Below are 20,114 nucleotides of genomic sequence, written 5' to 3'. Positions count from 1 at the left end.
AAATCCCTGGAGTAAGTACAGTCTATTCAATAAATGGTGCTGGGAAAATTGGATTTCCACATGCAGAATCATGAAGCAAGACCCCTACCTTTCACCTTACACAAAAATTCACTCAACATGGATTAAAGACTTAAATCTACGACATGACACCATCAAATTACTAGAGAGCATTGGAGAAACCCTGCAAGATATAGGTACTGGCAATGACTTCTTAAAAAGGCCCCGGAAGCACAAGCAGTCAAAGCCAAAATGAACATTTGGGATTGCATCAAATTGAGAAGTTTCTGTACTTCAAAAGAAATAGGAAAGTGAAGAGGCAACCGACAGAATGGGAAAAAATATTTGCAAACTATGCAACAGATAAAGGGTTGATAACCAGAATCTTCAAAGAAGTCAAGAAACTCCACAACATCAAAACAAACAACCCACTTAAGAGATGGGCCAAGGACCTCAATAGACATTTTTCAAAAGAGGAAATCCAAATGGCCAACAGACACGTGAAAAAATGTTCAAGATCACTAGCAATCAGGGAAATGCAAATCAAAACCACAATGAGGTTTCACCTCACCCCAGTTAGAATGGCTCACATTCAGAAATCTACCAACAGTAGATGCTGGAGAGGATGTGGGGAAAAAGGGACACTAACCCACTGTTGGAAGGAATGCAAACTGGTTAAGCCACTGTGGAAGTCAGTCTGGAGATTTCTCAGAAATCTGAAGATAACCCTACCATACAACCCAGCCATACCACTCCTTGGAATTTACCCAAAGGAAATTAAATTGGCAAACAAACAAGCTGTCTGCACATTAATGTTTTTTGCAGCTCAATTCACAATAGCTAAGACCTGGAACCAACCTAAATGCCCATCAACAGTAGACTGGATAAAGAAATTATGGGACATGTACTCTATAGAATACTATACAGTAGTCAAAAACAATGAGACCCGGTCATTTGCAACAAGATGGCGGAATCTGGAAAACGTTATGCTGAGTGAATTAAGCCAGTCCCAAAGGAACAAATATTGTATGTTCTCCCTGATCGATGACAACTAACTGAGCACCAAAGGGGAAACTTGTTGAAGTGAAATGGACACTATGAGAAACAGTGACTTGATCAGCTCTTGTCTTGACTGTTGACGTATAATGTAATACTTTATCCATTTTAGTATGTTTTTTTTGTTCTAGTACTATTGGTTGAACTCTGTAATGAACACACAATTATTCTTCGGTGTTTAAATTTTAACTGAAAAGTGATCCCTGTTTAATATAAGACTGGGAATAAGAAAGGGAAGAGATGTACAATTAGGGACATGCTCAACCTGACTTGCTCCAAATGGTGGAGTTAGAAACAATCCACGGGATTCTAATACAATCCCATTAAGGTGGCATGTACCAATGCCATCTCACTAGTCCAAGTGATCAATCTCAGTTCACGATTGATCATACTGATAGGTCTAAAGTCAAAGAGATCACACAAACAAGACTAGTGTCTGCTAATACTAACTGATAGAATCAAAAAGGGAGAGAACGATCCATCATGGGAAGCGGAATACACTGCTGACTCATAGAATGGCAATGTCCTAAATAGCACTCTGGCCTCAGAATCATCCCTTAAGGCATTCGGATCTGGCTGAAGAGCCCATGGGAGTATTTTAGGCATGGAAAGCCAAACACTCTGTAAAAAAGAAAAAAGAAGAAGACCTAAATGAAAGATATCTGCGAGTGAGATCCCAGTGGAAAGCACGGGGCCATCAAAGAAGGAGGTACCTTTCTCTGAAGGGAGGAGAGAACTTCCACTTTGACTATGACCCTGTCTAAATAAGATCAAAGTTGGCGAACTCAAAAGGCTTCCATAGTCTTGGCAACTCATGACTAGAGCCTAGGGAGATTACTGACGCCATAAACAAGAGTGTCACATTGTTAAGTCAACAACAGGGGTCACTGTGTACTTGCTTCTCATGTGGGATCTGTCCTTAATGTGGTGTCCAATGTGAAATAATGCTATAACTAGTACTGAAACAGTATTTTACACTTTGTGTTTCTGTGTTGGTGCAAACTGATGAAATCTTAATATATAGTGAATCGATCTTCTGTATATAAAGATAATTGAAAATGAATCTTGATGTGAATGGAATGGGAGAGGGAGCGGGAGATGGGAGGGTGCGAGTTGGGGGGAAATTATGGGCGAGGGAGCCATTGTAATCCCTACACTGTACTTTGGAAATTTATATTTATTAAATAAAAATTTAATAAAAAATGTGTATAGTATTACTTAATTTGTATGGCGTTCAAAATATGCAAAACTATCGTTACATTGTTTTCTAAGGAATTAAATAGTTTTAGTAAAGCCCTTTAAATAGTTGAATATTAAGCATCATTTAGGAATTTGTGGGCAAATATGAAAATGGGACCAGGGAAAGACACCTGGAGGATCAAAAGTACTAATTTTGTTTTTCTTTATGTTGTGGCTGCACATACATTCTATCTCTTTCTTCTGTAGAGAGAAGAGATGGAGAGAGGGAGAAAGGTAGAGATCAATATATATAACTCAATATATAAGGTCCCGGCAGTGGGAAGAGAAGTGTATTTGAAGACAGGAAGTAGAAATAGCTGGTGATGGCAATTGTTGCTAGGCAGTATGGGATCCACAATGAAATGAATTTAAGGGTATTGTGCTATAAGAGGCCATTGGTGTCCTTGGTGAGTGCTGTTGCAGTAATAGAGTTGAGGTAGATGCCAGAAAACCATGACTTGAGTAGTATAAAACATTGACTATAGGCAGATCTTTAAATAATTTCGGCAGTAAAAGCAAGAAAGGGTATAAGTTATCAATTGATGAAAAAACAAAAGTGATGCCTATTTTATAACAGAACATAGTCTGTATTGAACTACAGATAAAGGCATTAAAGTGTTTAAGTACAAATTAACTTATGGGAAAAAAATTCAGTGTTCTATGAAAATCCCCCCGGGAAGTTACTAAATTAAGAATTAATATTTCAAGTAGTCATTTTATCTATTATCTTAAATTCCCCTAAATGATATTTTCTCAATTTTTAATGCTTCATGTGGCCTTTCTGATTTTGTCTACTCATCCTTTCAATGTTCTTTCTCATTTTTAGTAAACAATAATTAGACCAGTTTAAATTATCCTGTATATGCATGTTGAGACTGCATGACAGAAATTATCAGTTCAGGGGAGAGGGTACTCCCTTCCCCTTTCATATCAGGTAGCTTTAGTCAAGCACTGTAACAATTTATATACAAACTTAAGTGATTGAGTGAAACAGTTCAATATGTAGATATTCTTACTTGACAATATATGTGAATACTAAATCCAGAAAGAAACATTAATTTTTAAATTACAAATCATGTTATACTCTTTGAGAGTTCCATAGAAAATATCTTGACTGGCATGCAAAAGCTTAGACCAGCAATAAGAGATGCTGTTATGACTTCAGCGGTGACATAAATCTCAGTTTAGGAGAGCAGTGTGGAGGTGGGTGAATGCCATTTATTTTAATAACAGGCAAAATTTTCAAGCTGTAACAACATGCTCAATAAATTCTTCCATTACTGTGATACCAAAGGAGAGTTGAAAAATGTATTACTCTTCTATTTTTTCTCCTTAGAGATATATTTTTGTTCTGTTTCTATAGCAACATTGATGCAATGACTAAAACTTTAACTCCTTTTTAGACTCCCCGATGGCTTCACACAGCTTCTAAATCTGACCCAACTTTACCTGAATGACGCCTTCCTTGAATTTCTTCCTGCCAATTTTGGAAGGTAAGAATAAGAAATTAAAATTATACAATTTTATTTCAACTTTGAAAGTGCTCTATCAGCATCAGCAGATGAGTTTTCCAGTTGTGATTTAGCTAGGCCACATTATTATTTAGTAAAGGAGACTATTAATGAATAAAGCTTTCTGCAAAAAATAAAGGAAAATTAGATCTTTATGTGACTTTAGTAATCAAATAAATGATAGTAATATTATGATTAATTTAAAAAATCCTCTGGAAATTATCTGGAAGAAAAGATAAATGAACTTTGGTCTTAGATTCGGAAATATCTTTATAGTCTTAAAAACAAAAAAAAATACCATAATTGGATAGATGGATATGATGACCTAAAATACTTCTAAGATAAATTAATATCAGAACAAATTAAGGTGAAGAAATTATCTGAGAAAAGTTTTCACTTTATGGAAAATAGAGTATATATTTGAAATACAAAGAATTCTTAGAAATGAACATAAAGACAGATTTAAGGAGAAATGGGTGAATGATATGCGCAGGCAATTCATAATAAAGACTACCAATGGCCAGTGAACACAGGAGAGCTGGCATTCTTCACAAATAAAGAATATAATGCAAATTCAACAATGACAATGACAATGAAGGGTGCAGTGTTCTAAGATTGTATAAATTGTTGCTGGAATATGAGGATGAGGTAACTTCACAGTACTAGTGGGGATACAGAATATTATGAATTTTGTGCATGGCTGTATGCTTTAAAAGCTTTGAAAATATTTACAACAGTGGCCTTTGCAGTTTATTTCTAGAAATGCCTCATATTCTCATAGGGTCACACTAGGATTTATGGACAAGTATATTTATAATTTACAATGTGGAAAAAATGAAATCACACATCCATATAGAAAACTGTTAAAAATATTATAGTCTGCCAGCGAAGAGTACCTCCCCATGTCAGCAGAAAGTAGCTCTAAAGACAAATCATCGTCCCTCTACCCCTCCTGGATTTTTGGGACTAATGTAATCACATATAGCTCCTGCTTTATAAAAAACAAAAGGGGGGAGTGTTAGTAAAATGGCACAGTTTTATCTATGGCTCAATCTACACCCTAACACCATCCTAGGCTCTAGCCCCAGCCACCATTGCTGGAAGCCAGGTGGCTACATGGCCCAACCACCGGTGTCAGCCCTAACCCCATCCTAATGGGATTCGCTGTTCCTACTTCCCTGCCCGCCCCCTGGCAAAGTTTTAAAATTACCTGTTCTTGAGCACGTGGCTCACTCTCTCTTTTTCTGTCTCCTGACCGCTGTCTCTGTCTCTGTCTCTCTCTCTCTCTCTCTCTCTTACGCACTTCTCCCTCTTTTCCGTCTTTGCCCCTTCCTTCCAGTATGTCAGATTTCCCCCAATAAACTCTTTCCCTTACTCTGGTGTTTGATGTGTTTTGTGGCGGCCTTACATTGGCTACCTGGCCATTGCTGTGGTGCAACAGGTAAAACCACCGCATGTGGTGCTGGCATCTCATGTGGGCGCTGGTTCAAGTGCCCACTGCTCTACTTCTGATCTTGCTCCCTGCTAACATGCCTGGGAAAGCAGAGGAAGATGGTTCAAGTGCTTGGGCCCCTGCACCCACCGGGGAGACCCAGAAGAAGCTCCTGGCTCTTGGCTTCAGCCTGGCCCAGCCCTGGCCATTCAGGCCATTTGGGGAGTGAACCAGCAGATGGAGGACCTCTCTCTTTCTCTCCTCCCTGCCCCCGTGTAACTCTGCTTTCAAATAAATAAATAAATCTTTTTAAAAAGAAGGAAAATATTATGGTCTATCCATAAGACCGTTTTATGTAGGCATCAATAGTTGTTTTTAGAGAATTTTTTCCTTTTCTTTAATTTTTTTTTTCCTGAGAAAGAGAGAGAGAGAAAATATCTCCTCATCTGCTGATTCACTTTCCAAATGCTTGCTCCTGGAACTAAAATCAAAGCCAACAACTCAATTCAGGTCTCTCACATGAGTGCATTGAACCCAACATTTACTCCTCATTACCGTGTATCATGGTCTGCATTAGCAGGAAACTAGAGTCAAAAGCAGCAGGCAGGTATCAAACCCAGACACTCCAGCATCAAATAGAGGTGTCCTAACTGCTAGTTCCAATGCATGCCCCAGAAAATTTTTAAAAGTCTGTGCTTAGGCCAGCACCACGGCTCAATAGGCTAATCCTCTGCCTGCGGCGCCAGCACCCCAGGTTCTAGTCCCAGTCGGGGCACCGGGTACTGTCCTGGTTGCCCCTCTTCCAGGCCACCTCTCTGCTGTGGCCCGGGAGTGCAGTGGAGGATGGTCCAAGTTCTTGGGTCCTGCACCTGCATGGGAGACTAGGAGAAGCACCTGGCTCCTGGCTTCGGATCATCGTGGTGCGCCAGCCGCAGCGGCCATTGGAGAGTGAACCAACGACAAAGGAAGACCTTTCTGTCTCTCTCTCTCTCTCACTGTCCACTCTGCCTGTCAAAATAAATAAATAAAAAATAAAATTCTGTGCTTAGTTAAATCTAACAGTTCATTATAGGAAAATATATAAACTGTTTTCAATATGAATATGCATGAGAAAAAAGGCTGGTTATCTAGAAGTAAACTTATGAGAAACTAATTTCAACATTGTTTTTTAAAAATTTTTTCAGTATGCTCTGCAAGAAGAGTTTTTTTGTTTTTTTTTTTTAAGATTTATTTATTTATTTTAAATGCAGAGTTACAGAGACGCAAAGGCAGAGAGAAAGAGAAAGAGGTCCTCCATCTGCTGGTTCACTCCCCAAATGGCCACAATGGCCAAAATCATACCAATCCAAAGCCAGAAGCCAGGAGCTTCTTCCAGGTCTTCCATGCAGGTGGCAGGGGCCCAAAACCTTGGGCCACCTCCCACTGCTTTCCCAGGCCAAAGCAGAGAGCTAGATCAGAAGTGGAGCAGTCAGGACTTGAACGGTGCCCATATATTATGCCGGGACTGCAGGGCAGCTTTATCCTCTATGCTACAACACTGGACCCTAAGAGAGTTTTTGTATTAAAAGTGTATCTTAAAAGCTAGGACATTTTAGATATATTTTCCACTGCATTTTTTCTATATGATCAACTTTGAGATTGCTCAAATAGACTCAGCATAACTAAACACCTATCTGTTTGTGGACAAGTACATGACATTATATCACATTAGAATTATGGTCAGAATCGAAAATGAATCTTGATGTGAATGGAAGGGGAGAGGGAGTGGGAAAGGGGAGGGTTGCAGGTGGGAGGGATGTTATGGGGGGGGAGCCATTGTAATCCATAAGCTGTACTTTGGAAATTTAGATTCATTAAATAAAAGTTAAAAAAAAAAAAAAGAATTATGGTCACATACTGTCTAGCTGCCTCCAATTAAATACTGAAAGTATATCAACATTTCCCATAGTTCCTTACTGTTGTAGATCCTAAAATCACAACTGTGAACACATATACTTGGGCAAGTTTTAAAATTCATATCTCCTCAGCATATATCTGAGGATGGTGTTGTGGCATAGCAGGTAAAGCTATAGCCTGTGACACCAGCACCGGATATGGGTGATGGCTCAAGTCTTAGCTGTTCCACTTCTGATCCAGCTCCTGCTAATGGTCTGGAAAAAGCAACAGAAGATGGACCAAGTATTTGGGCCATGGTCACCCATATGAGAGACTCAGATAAAGGTCTGGCTCCTGGCTTTTGTCTGGCCCAGCCCAGGCATTTGCAACCATATGGGGGGAGTAAACAAATGGGTCTCTGCTCTTCACCTCTCTCTCTAACTTTTTTGAATAAATGAGTAAGTCTTAAGGAAACAAGAGCATATGCCTGGCTTCTAAATGTATTGGTACATCACCATATGTACATATAAACCAGTTTTGTCCTTCTGGTACTAACCACAGAATACAGTATTCTTTGTATTTAGCAAATCAGAAAATATTGAATTATGACCCTAAGATACTTTTTTTTCTTGGATCTTTGTCAATTCTGTTTAAGTAGTCCTAATAAAAGGAAGGGAATTGGACAAACAGAAAACATAAGACCAATACCAAAACCACTTGAAATTTGAATTTCAATTTGCATAAGTTTTTGCAAAAAATATGCTTTATTTTATAATCTCTAACCTTTTTAACCTTCAACTGAGTGGTTTAAGAAAAGCACCTCTAGCATCTTTTCCAAAAATCTAAAATTCTGTGCTCCTAAAAGCCAAAATCAGTCACAAAACATCATCATACTGCTGTAGTGTTGAGAATATCTGAGACATATGAATGTCAAAAAAACTTTTTTTTACTAGCAATATACACACCGAGTTCTGAAGAATGGGATCACTTATTTAATTAATATTGAGAGTAAGAATTATGTTAAAGTTGAGTCAGAAAATTGATACAAGATAAACCCAAAGTGAAAGGGAAAGAGAATGTAGAATATTATAGTAGTTCAAATAGTAAAATATTCTCCAATCATTAATAATTCAAAAAGCACAATTAACAACCATTCTAAAGTAATTTCATTGATAATCTATTCTGTATATATAAAGTTGAATGACACAATGTATTTCTAGAAGATTTATTTATTTATTACTAAAGTCAGAGTTACAGAGAAGGAGAGACAGAGACAGAGACAGAGTGATCTTCTATCTGCTGATTCACTGCCCAGTTGGCTACATCAGGCAGCCCTGGGTCAGGCCAAAGCATGGAGATTCATCCGGGTCTCCGATGTGGGTGGCAGGGGCCAAACACCTGGGCCACTGTTATTCTCAAGCCATTAACAGGGAGCTGGATCAGAAGTGAAGCAGCAAAGACATGAACGAGCACCCCATGAGGGATGTCCACATCACAGGAGGCAGCTTTACCCACTACACCACAACACTGGCCCCTGAATGTATTTTTTAAAATCGAAATTTAGGGGCCAGCACTGTGACAAAGAAGGTTAAGCCTCTGCCTTCAGCACCAGTATCCCATATGGGTACTGGTTGGAGTTCCAATCCAGCTTCCTGCTAATGTGCCTTTGAAAGCAGTAGAGTATGGCCCAAGTGCTTGGGCCCCTGCAACCATGTCTGTCTCTCCCTCTGTGCCTCTGCCTCTCAAATAAATAAATCTTTAAAAAATTGAAATTTAGAGGATTCACTGATATCTTTAATGAAACTCCACTCATAATCAATTTACATACTCATTTAAAGTCTATATCTATACAAAAGTATTTGGTATAATTATTTGGATAATTATAATAATTTTATGCAGAAATAGTAATATGTAATTTTAAAAAATTCTTTCTTATAGACTTGCCAAATTACGGATCTTGGAGTTAAGAGAAAATCACTTGAAAACTCTGCCAAAGTAAGTGACTGTGTGTTTTATAAATTTTGAATTACGATTTATCACTAATGGGAAAAATGACTACTTATTTCATTTTTAGCTGAGTTTTACCCTTTTGATAGACTTAATTGTTCTATAAATTTTTCCTGAAGGCTGGGAAGTGCAGTATAATGCCTGAGATTCATATTAAATGAGAAGGTATCCTGTCTTTTTAAGCTGCATAATTACAAGTAAAGGTGAGAAGAGTCTGTTTAAGGTTCTTTTCCTGGTTAAGATGCAAATTGTGAAAACAATGATTTCCTAAACTAAAATTATTCTTAATTCTTCGAGTTAACTTATAGATAGTGATATTTTTCAGGTTTTCAATCAGGAATGTGCCAGAAACACTCAGAAAAGATTTAAAACTTTCCAGGAATCAAAGTGGTTTATCAAAAATTATATTTATAAAATTGCAAACTGTTATTTTTTAATAATCTAAAATTTGATTTGTTTTAAATGTAAGACATTTGAAAGTAAAAACTAATCCTCACAATTTTATTCAGTGTTAAAAAAATGCTTTGTATCATCCTACTTTTCCTTTTTCATGTTAAAAGAAATTCTTACTTTTGAAAACCAAAAATAATTTTTTAAAAACAGTTTTTTACACACATAAATAAACTGACCTATGTATTTTATGATTAAGATATTGATGCTGCTATTTTTCTTTTTCTACAGTATTACAGAAAATATTGAGTATAGAAATTAATTTTTCAAGTGTTTTAATTCTTTTACTGAACTAAAACTTAATCTTATTTTTTACTTTTAAATCCTTCCCCTAAGCAAACGAAACTGTTTCATCATTTGTTCAGTTAATATATCAGTAAGATTTCTCCAAGTGAATTTTATTTGATATTATATATGAAAAATTTGGCAGCTCATTATATAATGACATAGTTATAATAGTTTTCAATAATGATTCCATTTAAAATTATATGTAGAGCAGATACTCCTATTCATTCTTCCATTATTGGAGGATAAGAGAGTCTGGTAAGTAGGAAAAGTATTCATACCTGCACTTTTCAAATAATATCTTTCTCTAATAAAGTATTATGCATGGGCCTAACACAACTCGTTTCTCAGGTTGGGGACTTAAACAAAGGAAATAAGGTTGAGAGTGTTACTTGTTCAAGGATCAACCTCCTGCAAAGGCAGCTGGTTTCCATCAATAATGCCTTTTGTGTGTGTGTGTGCTACATTTCAAGTAGAATGGAAATATGGCTAAGTGAAGATAAACCCAAAATAAAAGCAAGATTGTGTGTATATGTATGTTTGAATCACGGAGAAAATACTGTGAGTGAAGGAAGCCTTTCCTCTCTGCTCTCAAATAATGGCTTTCATTTGAAATATAAAAGAAACCTGACATAGGTTGTAGGGTTTTAAAATACATTTTTTTTAAATATAAACTTTAAGTAAGTTAAAACCTGAGTAGATTGTTAATGTGAGCTTTGGATGAAATTACTGTGTAGATCATTCTGGGTAATGAGTAGAAATACTGACAATTGGTGCATTGGGATTCTGTAGGCTTAAGACAGTGGACCAGTATTAAATAGAATTAAAATAAGTAGAGTAATATACTTAAAATATTGTTGGCATAGAAAAATTTTATAAAGAAATGTTAGAAATGACAGTGGTGGTTCTTTTCCTTTCTTAGCAGACTGCTATGCTAATGTAGTGTAACTGCTACAGATTTTACATAGTAAGAAACATTTTCGAATTCATTTGTGATCTAGTGTGTTCATTTTATAACTTACAGAGAAAAACATCTTAAAACAAATGCAGATATGAACTATGGAGAACTTTATTTTAGATTTGGTGTTTGTGGAATAAGAATTGCAGAAAGAAAAAAAAATAAAAATAAGCTTTTCTCTATATATTGTAGCTTTTGATCACCAATCAAGTGTTGTAATTTAGAGCTATGGGAGAACTACCTACTATTCTTTATTTTGCATTTCCAATTCAAATAAAGGTAAAAATGTGGTTTTAAGAAAAACAATTTTAGTTTTATGACTACTCAATAAGAGATAACTTGTAGTTTCCTCAGGAACACAAACAGAATACAACACAATACAAATAGGGTCTTTAGTGGGTCCTCAGTAATTTTTCACTTATTTGCATTGTTTAAAGTTCATATGCCTGGAAATCTGTGCAAACAGTAGAAGTATGTAAGAATTATGATATAATATCATTAAAATGTGTATCTCGTAAGCAAACTAATATGGACATTTTGATATGTGTGGATTCTGAAACCAATTTTTCACAATGAAAATAGAAGTTATTATTTTAAATTTTTCTCACAATATTCCTTTATGATAATTTCCCCAGATATTGCAAAAAGTGATAAATTTCTCTGATAGGTATTTACTTAAAAGTCATTGAATTAGTCAGGTCCTGATTATGCTTAGTAATTGAGGATATTAGATATCTGGGGGAAAAAACCCTAGATAATCCAGCAGCATTCCTTTAGCTTTCCTAATACAACTTCTCCTCGTAGCAGAGTGTTCTGTTATTTGCAGGGTGTTCAGGAAATTATGAGGTTGGTAGATTTAAAATGAATATTACATGTCAAGTGAAAACCCAGCCTTTGCCTATTTCTTTCATTACTTTGTTTATTTCTTATTTCATTTGTCTGTTTGTGTAAAAAAGTCTATGGGTCAGGAAACTAGGAGAGGCTGCTTTGTAGGTGATGCTATGTCAGGATTTCTCACAAGGCTGTAGTCAAGCTAGAACTGAGCACCAGTCATTGAAGGCTTGAGTGGGCTCAGCAGTATGCATCTAATCTGACTCAGGTGATGGGTAGCAGGTGAATTTCAGATTTCATGTCTTTGCCACATGGGCTTCTTTGTAGCGTTGCTCTAAGTTTGGCAGCTTGCTTTCCTTCAGAGGAAATAAGGTGAGAGAGGGAGAAGAAAAGGGAGGGAAGGAAGGAGAGGGAAAAGGAAGAGAGAGATCCAAACAAAAGCCTTGATCCTTTGATAATCTCAGAAGTGACATTTTCTCCCTTGTGCCATTGCTTTTGGTCAGAGAAATCAAATTCTTTCGAGAGTGAAGGAGATTTGCATAAGAGTTAACTATTAGGCAGGGGTTGTTGAGTGATGCATTAGAAATTCCTTCCACACCAGATCTGGTATTCAGCATCGCTCATCTGGAAGCTCAATCTTTAAAGTTCAAGTATACACAATGCATCAGATGCAGGAGGCTGACAAGCACAGCACTACTTAGTTTCCAGAAATCCTCACCTCCTGCAAAGGTGAACAGAGTAAAACCCAATAAACATATCCACAATGAGAAAAAGTGGATGGCTTTTGTGGATGAGGAACTTTGAGAGTTGTTGTAAGAAGGGTTCCAAAGTCTGCAGTAGTGACAACATATTTTTGGTCATGGACTCTTCTGAGAATCTGAGAGAAGCTATGGAATCCAGAAAAATGTGAATTCTAAAATTCTAATTATATCCATTTTGAATATTTTTAGCTAGAAATAGGTTATTTGCTTTTACATAAAGTAAGTCACACCAAAATATATACTATACTATAAAACAGTACCAAAAATAAGACCCTCCCAATATTAGAGGACCAAATTTGTCAAAAGGATAATTATATAACTATTTCTAGTATATTCATATAAGAAAAGAAATTTTTATTGCACAGTTTTGGGGAGGGTTCTTAATAAGATTATATTTTATTATCATCTATAAAGTTTTGAACTTGCCTTGGTAAAAATTACTAAGGAATAATTTAAAGGAAAATTTTCCAGATAAGCATGAATGAGAACCTGAAACTTCTACATTATCTATGCTGCAAATCTAGAAAGTGGTATGTTCATCATTTATATTACTCCCTTCCATATACAGCATTGCTTTTATTCATTGATTTTCCCACAAAAAAAAAAAAAAAGATTCAGAAACTCTACAATTTTCTCTCTGTGAATTCATAAGGACTTCAACGCAACACATACTCACAGTAAGCACCAATACATTGTAACTTAACTGGACAAACTCTAAGAAAAAAGATTTACTTCCAGTTATAGGTATAAATTAAAACCAGAGTGACTTGAAGTACTATTAATAAAATACATTAGATCATGAACATCAAGAAAAGACTGAGGGATTAGTCCAGATTTGAGAAGACAAAAGGGACATTATAACTATTTTTTCAAAAAGATAATTCTAAACTGGTTCTTTTATTTTAAATGAATCTTTTATTTTAAACGCTGTTATTAGGACAACTGGCAACAGTTTAGCAAGAGTCTGAGGATTATATGGTAACAATTTATTACTGTTAATTTCCTAATTTGGATAGCTGCTTTCTGAATGTGTAGGAAAATGTCTTTGTGTGAATATACCATATAATATTTAGAAATGATCGTGCATTTTGGCAAAAATTTGGCAATTTACTATACTATAGCTTTATTAAAAACATAATTTTAACAATGTTTTCAAATTTCTGTAATTTTATGATTGTTTCATCATAAAATTCACTTTCATCATTGTTCTTTTATGTGTTATTTTTTACTGTGATAAGAATAGTTGACTTGAGATTTGCCCTGTGAAATTCTTAATGATAGCACAAGTTGCACTGCAGATTTCTAAAGCATATTCAGCTTCATAACTGAAACTTAGTACCTGTTGTACAACAATTCTCCCTTATCTCCTGTCTATCTAGTCCCTGACAGGCATTCTATTCTAATTCTATGAATCTGACCATTTTAGATGCCTCATAAGAGTCAGATTGTGCCTTATTTGGCCATCTGTGACTGGCTTACATCACTTGGCAGGCTTATCCAGGCTGTCGTAAAAGGCAAGATTTCCTTCCTTTTCAAGGCTGAACAGTATTCTATTTTGTGCATATACCACGTTTCTTTTTATTCATTCATCTATCTTTAGACATTTAGTTTGCTTCCTATATCCTGACTATTGTGAATAATGATGCAGCGAATGTGGGAGTACAGATATCCTTTGAGATCATGATTTCAATTATTTTGGACGTATGCTCAGATAGAATTGCTGAATCATATGGTGGTTCTTTTTTTTTTTTATTCCTGAGGAAACTGTTCATCATTTATCATACATTCCCATAACATCTGCACCATTTTACAGTCTACCAGAGGGACCATAAAAGCATTCTTAAAAGCTATTTTCAAAGACAAAATCTAAAAAATAAAAATAATAGGCTGGCACCACGGCTCACTAGGCTAATCCTCCGCCTGTGGCACCAGTATTCTGGGTTCTAGTCCCGGTTGGGGCACCGGATTCTGTCCCGGTTGCTCCTCTTCCAGTCCAGCTCTCTGCTGTGGCCTGGGAAGGCAGTGGAGGATGGGCCAATGCTTGGGCCCTGCACCTGCATGGGAGACCAGGAGGAAGCACCTGGCTCCTGACTTTTGTATCGGCGCAGTGCGCCAGCCATAGCGGCCATTTTGGGGGTGAACTAATGGAAGGAAGACCTTTCTCTCTCTCTCTCTCTTACTAACTCTGCCTGTCAAAAAATAAAAAATAAAAATAATAGTATTATCAACCCCAAGAAAATTATCAGCTTTGTTTCTGAAACAACTGTAGATATGGAGACAGAGGGACAGTTTACATTTACAAACTAAAATGATTACATATTTTAAAAATCACACCTCAATGACAAAATTTCTAAACAAATGAATTTTCTTAGCTTGAATGACAATGGATATACCATATTCATAAGTATCACTTGCCTTTCTAAAGTATTCCTTTCCAAATAATATATTTATTTTTAGGTAAGTTCATTTATTCTTTAATAAGATTGTTCTTTGATGGACTTTTGTGGACTATAATATATTTGCTATGTTTTCTTTAAAAAAAACTCTTCCCTTCTGTTGCCATCTATTTTACTACCATTTCTCATTGCCAACATAATGAAGAAAAGTTCATGAATTAAAATGCATTCTGAATAGACAGGTGAGACTAAGTCATATTCAGTTCTCATTTCAGTGTCCTATTAATGAACTTATCTCATTTGCATTCTACTAATTATTTCAATGAAATACATTAATAGGTTCCTCAGTGCTGTTGTAACAAGAATTTCATTGTCAGGCACAGCTTGCAGAATGTCTTCCTGATGTTTCTATTAATTCTGTTTTATAGCCATAATACATAATTAGATACTGTGTTTTTAATGTCATACTCCTTTATATAACTTTTACCAATTTATAAGACATAGTGCTTTTGTGGAGTCCATGGTATCATCTTGGCTTGGATAATCTTCCTCAAAATTAAACATATAACTAACCCTTTCAGTATCCTCTGGTTTTTGATAATTATATTTAGAACAAAATATTTTGTTTACTTCTTCTCACGTGGTGGTGTATTTTCAATTCATCACATTCTATATTTCAAAAATCTAAATTGTAATGCATAATAATAATGTAATTACCAGAAAGTTAAAGTACAGAAGACACACTTTCAATAGTTTCACAAAATAAAAGACTGTGGGCTCCCTGACTAATGAACTAATTGTATGATATATTTAACTTTATATTTTCACCATGAAATGAAGATTGAAAATATTATGGATCGCTAAGTTTGCATCAAGTCCAGTGAAGAACCAGAGAGAGTGCACAAAAGCCAGATAACATCTTTTCAGTCAATTGCTCTGACCTCTGATGATCACACTGACAAAAAGATGAAAACTGCTTGATACAGTAGTCAAGCTGAAAGCATTGATAGCTTGCAGTTTCATTTGATCTCAAAGCTTAGTCTCTCACAGAACAATTAGCCTGTACCATGGGTTTCTTTTCACCTGAAAGGAGCCAAAATGTACTTGAATGGGTATTGCTTTGCTCTCGGACAATCCTGGCTTTGTGATCTGGTCCTTGTGGTTTATGTTTTATTTATCTTCTCTAAACATCAGTGGCCTTATTTATGATAAGTTTTGTGAGTCATTATCTCTACTAGGCTGGAAAAAGAGGTTATTAACATTTGATGAAAAGAAGATTTGTTTTTAAACCAAGGAAAAAATGTTAAACAGAGTAAGATATGCAAGAAAATATTGACACACATTATATATTTTTAAATTTTATGTCATAAAAAATTCTTTATCATAAGTGGAATAGTATGTTATTTTTAAGTTTTTTCTTATAGTAAAAGTTTTAATAATATTGTGCGACACTAAAGTATCTTTCTTATTTTCCTAGCAGTACTTAATAAGAACTCCTATACTAATAATTGTTTCTAATCCCCAACAAAATATACCAAAAGTTTAACTATCTAGTTATTTGTTCTTAAAGGCTTTTTCTTTTGAAATTAGTAGCTTCTTTGAGTAAATATTGAACTTAGATACTAAAAGATATTGTAAACATTAACAAAAATGTTCAATCAGTATCAGAAAAAGTAAATTTCCATCAATTGTGTCTTTGTGCTATTTTATAAATTTATTCACTGCAAATTTGCAAATTCAAGTAATTTAATGTGTATTATTACTCTCTTTTTTATGGTCTGTATATAAACATGATATCTTTCCTGAAGGCATGTTATAAAACATATTTATGATGCTGTCTTTGTTCCTATGTCCTGGGCTCGAAAAATACACAATCTATCCAACAGATCTGCTCCTGTGTCTCAGATACTATCTCTGTGCTGGTGAATTACCAATATTTGTTTCAAACTTGAACTTTTATCTGAATTCCTACTCCATGTTCCAATGCAGATCTCCAATACAATATTCAAAATGCAAATTATCTGCCTTTCCGCCCTCTATCCACAACCTGCAACAAAAACAAATCCAAAAAAAAGAAAAGGAAAACTTGGGCTTCTTATTATATACTGCTGCTGAAAAATAGTACCATCCACTTTAGCACAGAAGTTAGAAACATCAATCCTTTTTATCTCTATAACTACCTCCAAATCAATGACCATCTACTCATGTCCTTTCCTACTATTATCAATCAACGTGCCCCTCCCCCCATCTCTGTCTTTGGAGTCCATCCACCTTGTTGTGGAATCTTTCTTACTAGACCACACCATGACATGTGTCAACTTAAAAACTCACAACTACACACAGCTTTCAAAAGAGCAACATGGCAAGACCAATCTTAGTTGGGACTCAGCATTTCTAACTTTACTGCCTCCCAACGTTTTTGCCATGCAACGGGGACTGTCTGCTCTATCCAACATATAACTCAGCTTTATATCTCAAAGCATTTTCCTGAAGACTTTCCTACTATTTGTCTTAAAAACTCTAAATCATTTCTTAACTTTCCTATCACTTTCCCCATGAAATTAACCAAGATTCTGCATGTAGAGTGATAGTTTAGAAATTCTGCTATAGAGTTTTGTTGTTTCCATAGGAATTTTATTCTCCTTTGAGTTTTAGTCATAAATTTAACAACCTTAATTTTTTTTTTGTCTTAACTACATTATCTGAAAGTCTGACTCCATAATCCAACTGTCAAGTAGGCAGTTAATGTGCAGTGCACTCTGCCTTTCCAATTACAAATTTTGTAATGACACAATCTCAGCAATAGTAGACATTCAACAGGTGTTTGCAAACTGATTTTCACCAGACCCCTTCTATGATATTTTAGTAGTTAGGGGAAAAAAAAACAAATTTAAACAGAAATGTTCTATCCTAGTATTTTGCAAGATTTCCCTAGCACTCATACTTTGCCTTCTACTTCCAAACAGGACTCTTGATAAGTAAGCAATATACAAGTATCCTACTACTGATAGCTGGGTAGTGGGTTTAATAAAAGGCACACCAAAAAGATGAAATGTATCTAATGCTCCATGCATTTGCATCTTCCTTTGTCTCTGCTTTCCTCTCTACTGAAGTCAGGGTTTTTTCAGGTCTTTCAGTATGCAAAGTGCATCTTTAAAAAGCTTGATTGATGCGAGGGGAATATTTCTGAATTGCTATAGTTTTCCAAAGTTCTATGACATTTAAGGTCAGTGCCTAAGAAATATTAAAAAATAAAAATTCAATCATTATTGACTTCATGATTTTAATTTCTTTGGATGTGTATTTTGCAATTTCTTTTGGGAACTTGAGATTTTATTTTGTCTTTTAGTGGCTTTTTAAATCTATGATTTCTTATTTGTCAAATTTCTTAATCTATTATATTTAGTTTTACATTATTATGCTCAAAAGGACACCAGACTTTAACCTGACTACATTGTATTTCATTCCATTCTATTTAAGTTTAAAATTTATTCATAACTTTAATAGAATTTCTGTTCCATTTGCTGCACAATACCAATCTTTGCTAGTTATAACTGTCCAATAATTTTATGAACAAGATTAATTCCAAATTAATCATATTAGAAAACTATGATTCTCATCCAGCATTAGTTCTATAGATTAATGTTCATTACAATAAGGTGGAATAAACTATATTATACTAAATGAATTGTTTAAAAAGTAAGAATAACCTTTCTATGGCACTGTAGATAAGTGGATCCTGTTGTAAGGCTATCTTTTGGCTATTTTCAATCTAATGAAGCATTTCTATATTAAACATATTACTAAGAATAAAATTCATTTTATTTAAATGTTTCATGTAATTTCTAAAAGTAAAAATAACAGCATTCCTTACACTAAATATAATCTTTTTTAATATAATCTTAAAAGGCATTTCTTAATTGATTGCATCCATCTAAATGGATATACATTTTAAACTATACTTATATATTTTAGTTTTTATAAAAAGGAGATCTAATATCTAAGGGTTCTATTTAAGAAAGAATGTAAATTGAAATATTTTTGGCCTCTCAATGTTCATTCAATAGTAGCTAAATTAAATATGGCAATTAAGACATTTTATAGTCACTAACTTCACACTTAATTCTCTAAATATGATTTTTTTTAAGATTTACTTTATTTATTTGAAAGACAGAGTTACAGAGAGAGGCAGAGACAGAGAGAGAGGTCTTCCATCTGCTGGTTCACTCCTCAGATGGCCGCAATGGCCGGCTGGAGCTGCGCCGATCCAAAGCCAGGAGCCAGGAGCCAGGAGCTTCTACCTGGTCTCCCACATGGATGCAGGGGCCCAAGGTCTTGGGCCATCTTGTACTGTTTCCCAGGCCATAGCAGAGAGCTGGACTGGAAGAGGAGCAGCCAGGACTAGAACCGGGGCCCATAGGGAATGCTGGCCCTTCAGGACAGGGCATTAACCCGCTGCGCCACAGTGCTGTCCCCATCTAAATATGATTTGTAAATTTATGCCTAATATTGAAAAATTCTCACTTCATATAAAGAACAAGCCAGTTAAAAATAATTTTGGCCAACCATGTACCTAATATGTTTCAGACACTCTCTAGGTCCTGTGAGATAAAGCAATTCTTTAATGGTTTTCAAATGTGATGGATGGAGACATGAAATAAAATATAAACAAACAACTGAATGAAATAGGTAACTGCTATAAAAACTACAGAATGATGTTATGGGAACAATTTGGCTTCTTCAAATTTTCAGGAAAGGTTGGCTGATTCTTTTTGTGTTTTATTTTTGCTAGACTGGTCAGGGAAGATTTTTGTGAGAAGTAAAGTTGGCATTGAGAGGTGAATGATGAGAATAGCGACATTCTAGAGAAAAGTCAAAACAAACACAAACAGCAGTCAAACACGGTGTAAATCACGTTATGGGAACAAATTAGATGTTTCAGTGGGGCAAAAAACTGGAGTGACTCGAACACGGTAAATGTGGAATGAAGCAGATGAAGCAGTCTGATGTGACGCAGATGAAGCAAAGTTAAGTGCCTTGTGAGCCATGCATGGGAGTTAGGGTTATATTCTTATTGTAATGAGAAGCATTGAAGTTCTGAGCAAGACAGAAATATGATGTAATATAACCTTTACAAGGATCAGTATGGCTAAACAGTAGTGGCTTTGCATAGGGTAATGGTTATGGAAATGACAAATGGGAATATTTGAGATCTCTTTTGGAGGCAAAGCCTCACTGATAGACAAGATGCATGGCAAATGGAAAAATAGGAATCAAAGAATATCCCCAAAGTTTGGGGTTGGGTACCTGATGTAT

The 20,114-nt window shown here is 35.4% G+C and overlaps 1 protein-coding gene across 14 annotated transcripts in view; it reads left to right on the top strand.

Moving 5' to 3' along the window:
* The window catches only part of LRRC7 (leucine rich repeat containing 7), a 586,672-nt gene that overhangs the window by 282,068 nt on the left and 284,490 nt on the right, over positions 1–20,114 (top strand). For all 14 annotated transcript variants that reach the window (XM_051857607.2, XM_051857612.2, XM_051857606.2 and 11 more), the window contains 2 exons: positions 3,696–3,785; positions 9,049–9,105. In XM_051857607.2, the coding sequence (XP_051713567.1) occupies positions 3,696–3,785; positions 9,049–9,105 (147 nt within the window). The remainder of the gene's footprint in view (positions 1–3,695; positions 3,786–9,048; positions 9,106–20,114) is intronic.

This window comes from Oryctolagus cuniculus, chromosome 7 (genome assembly GCF_964237555.1).
Source record: "Oryctolagus cuniculus chromosome 7, mOryCun1.1, whole genome shotgun sequence".
Classification (NCBI taxonomy): domain Eukaryota; kingdom Metazoa; phylum Chordata; class Mammalia; order Lagomorpha; family Leporidae; genus Oryctolagus; species Oryctolagus cuniculus.
This window is presented reverse-complemented; position numbering and strand designations above follow the sequence as displayed.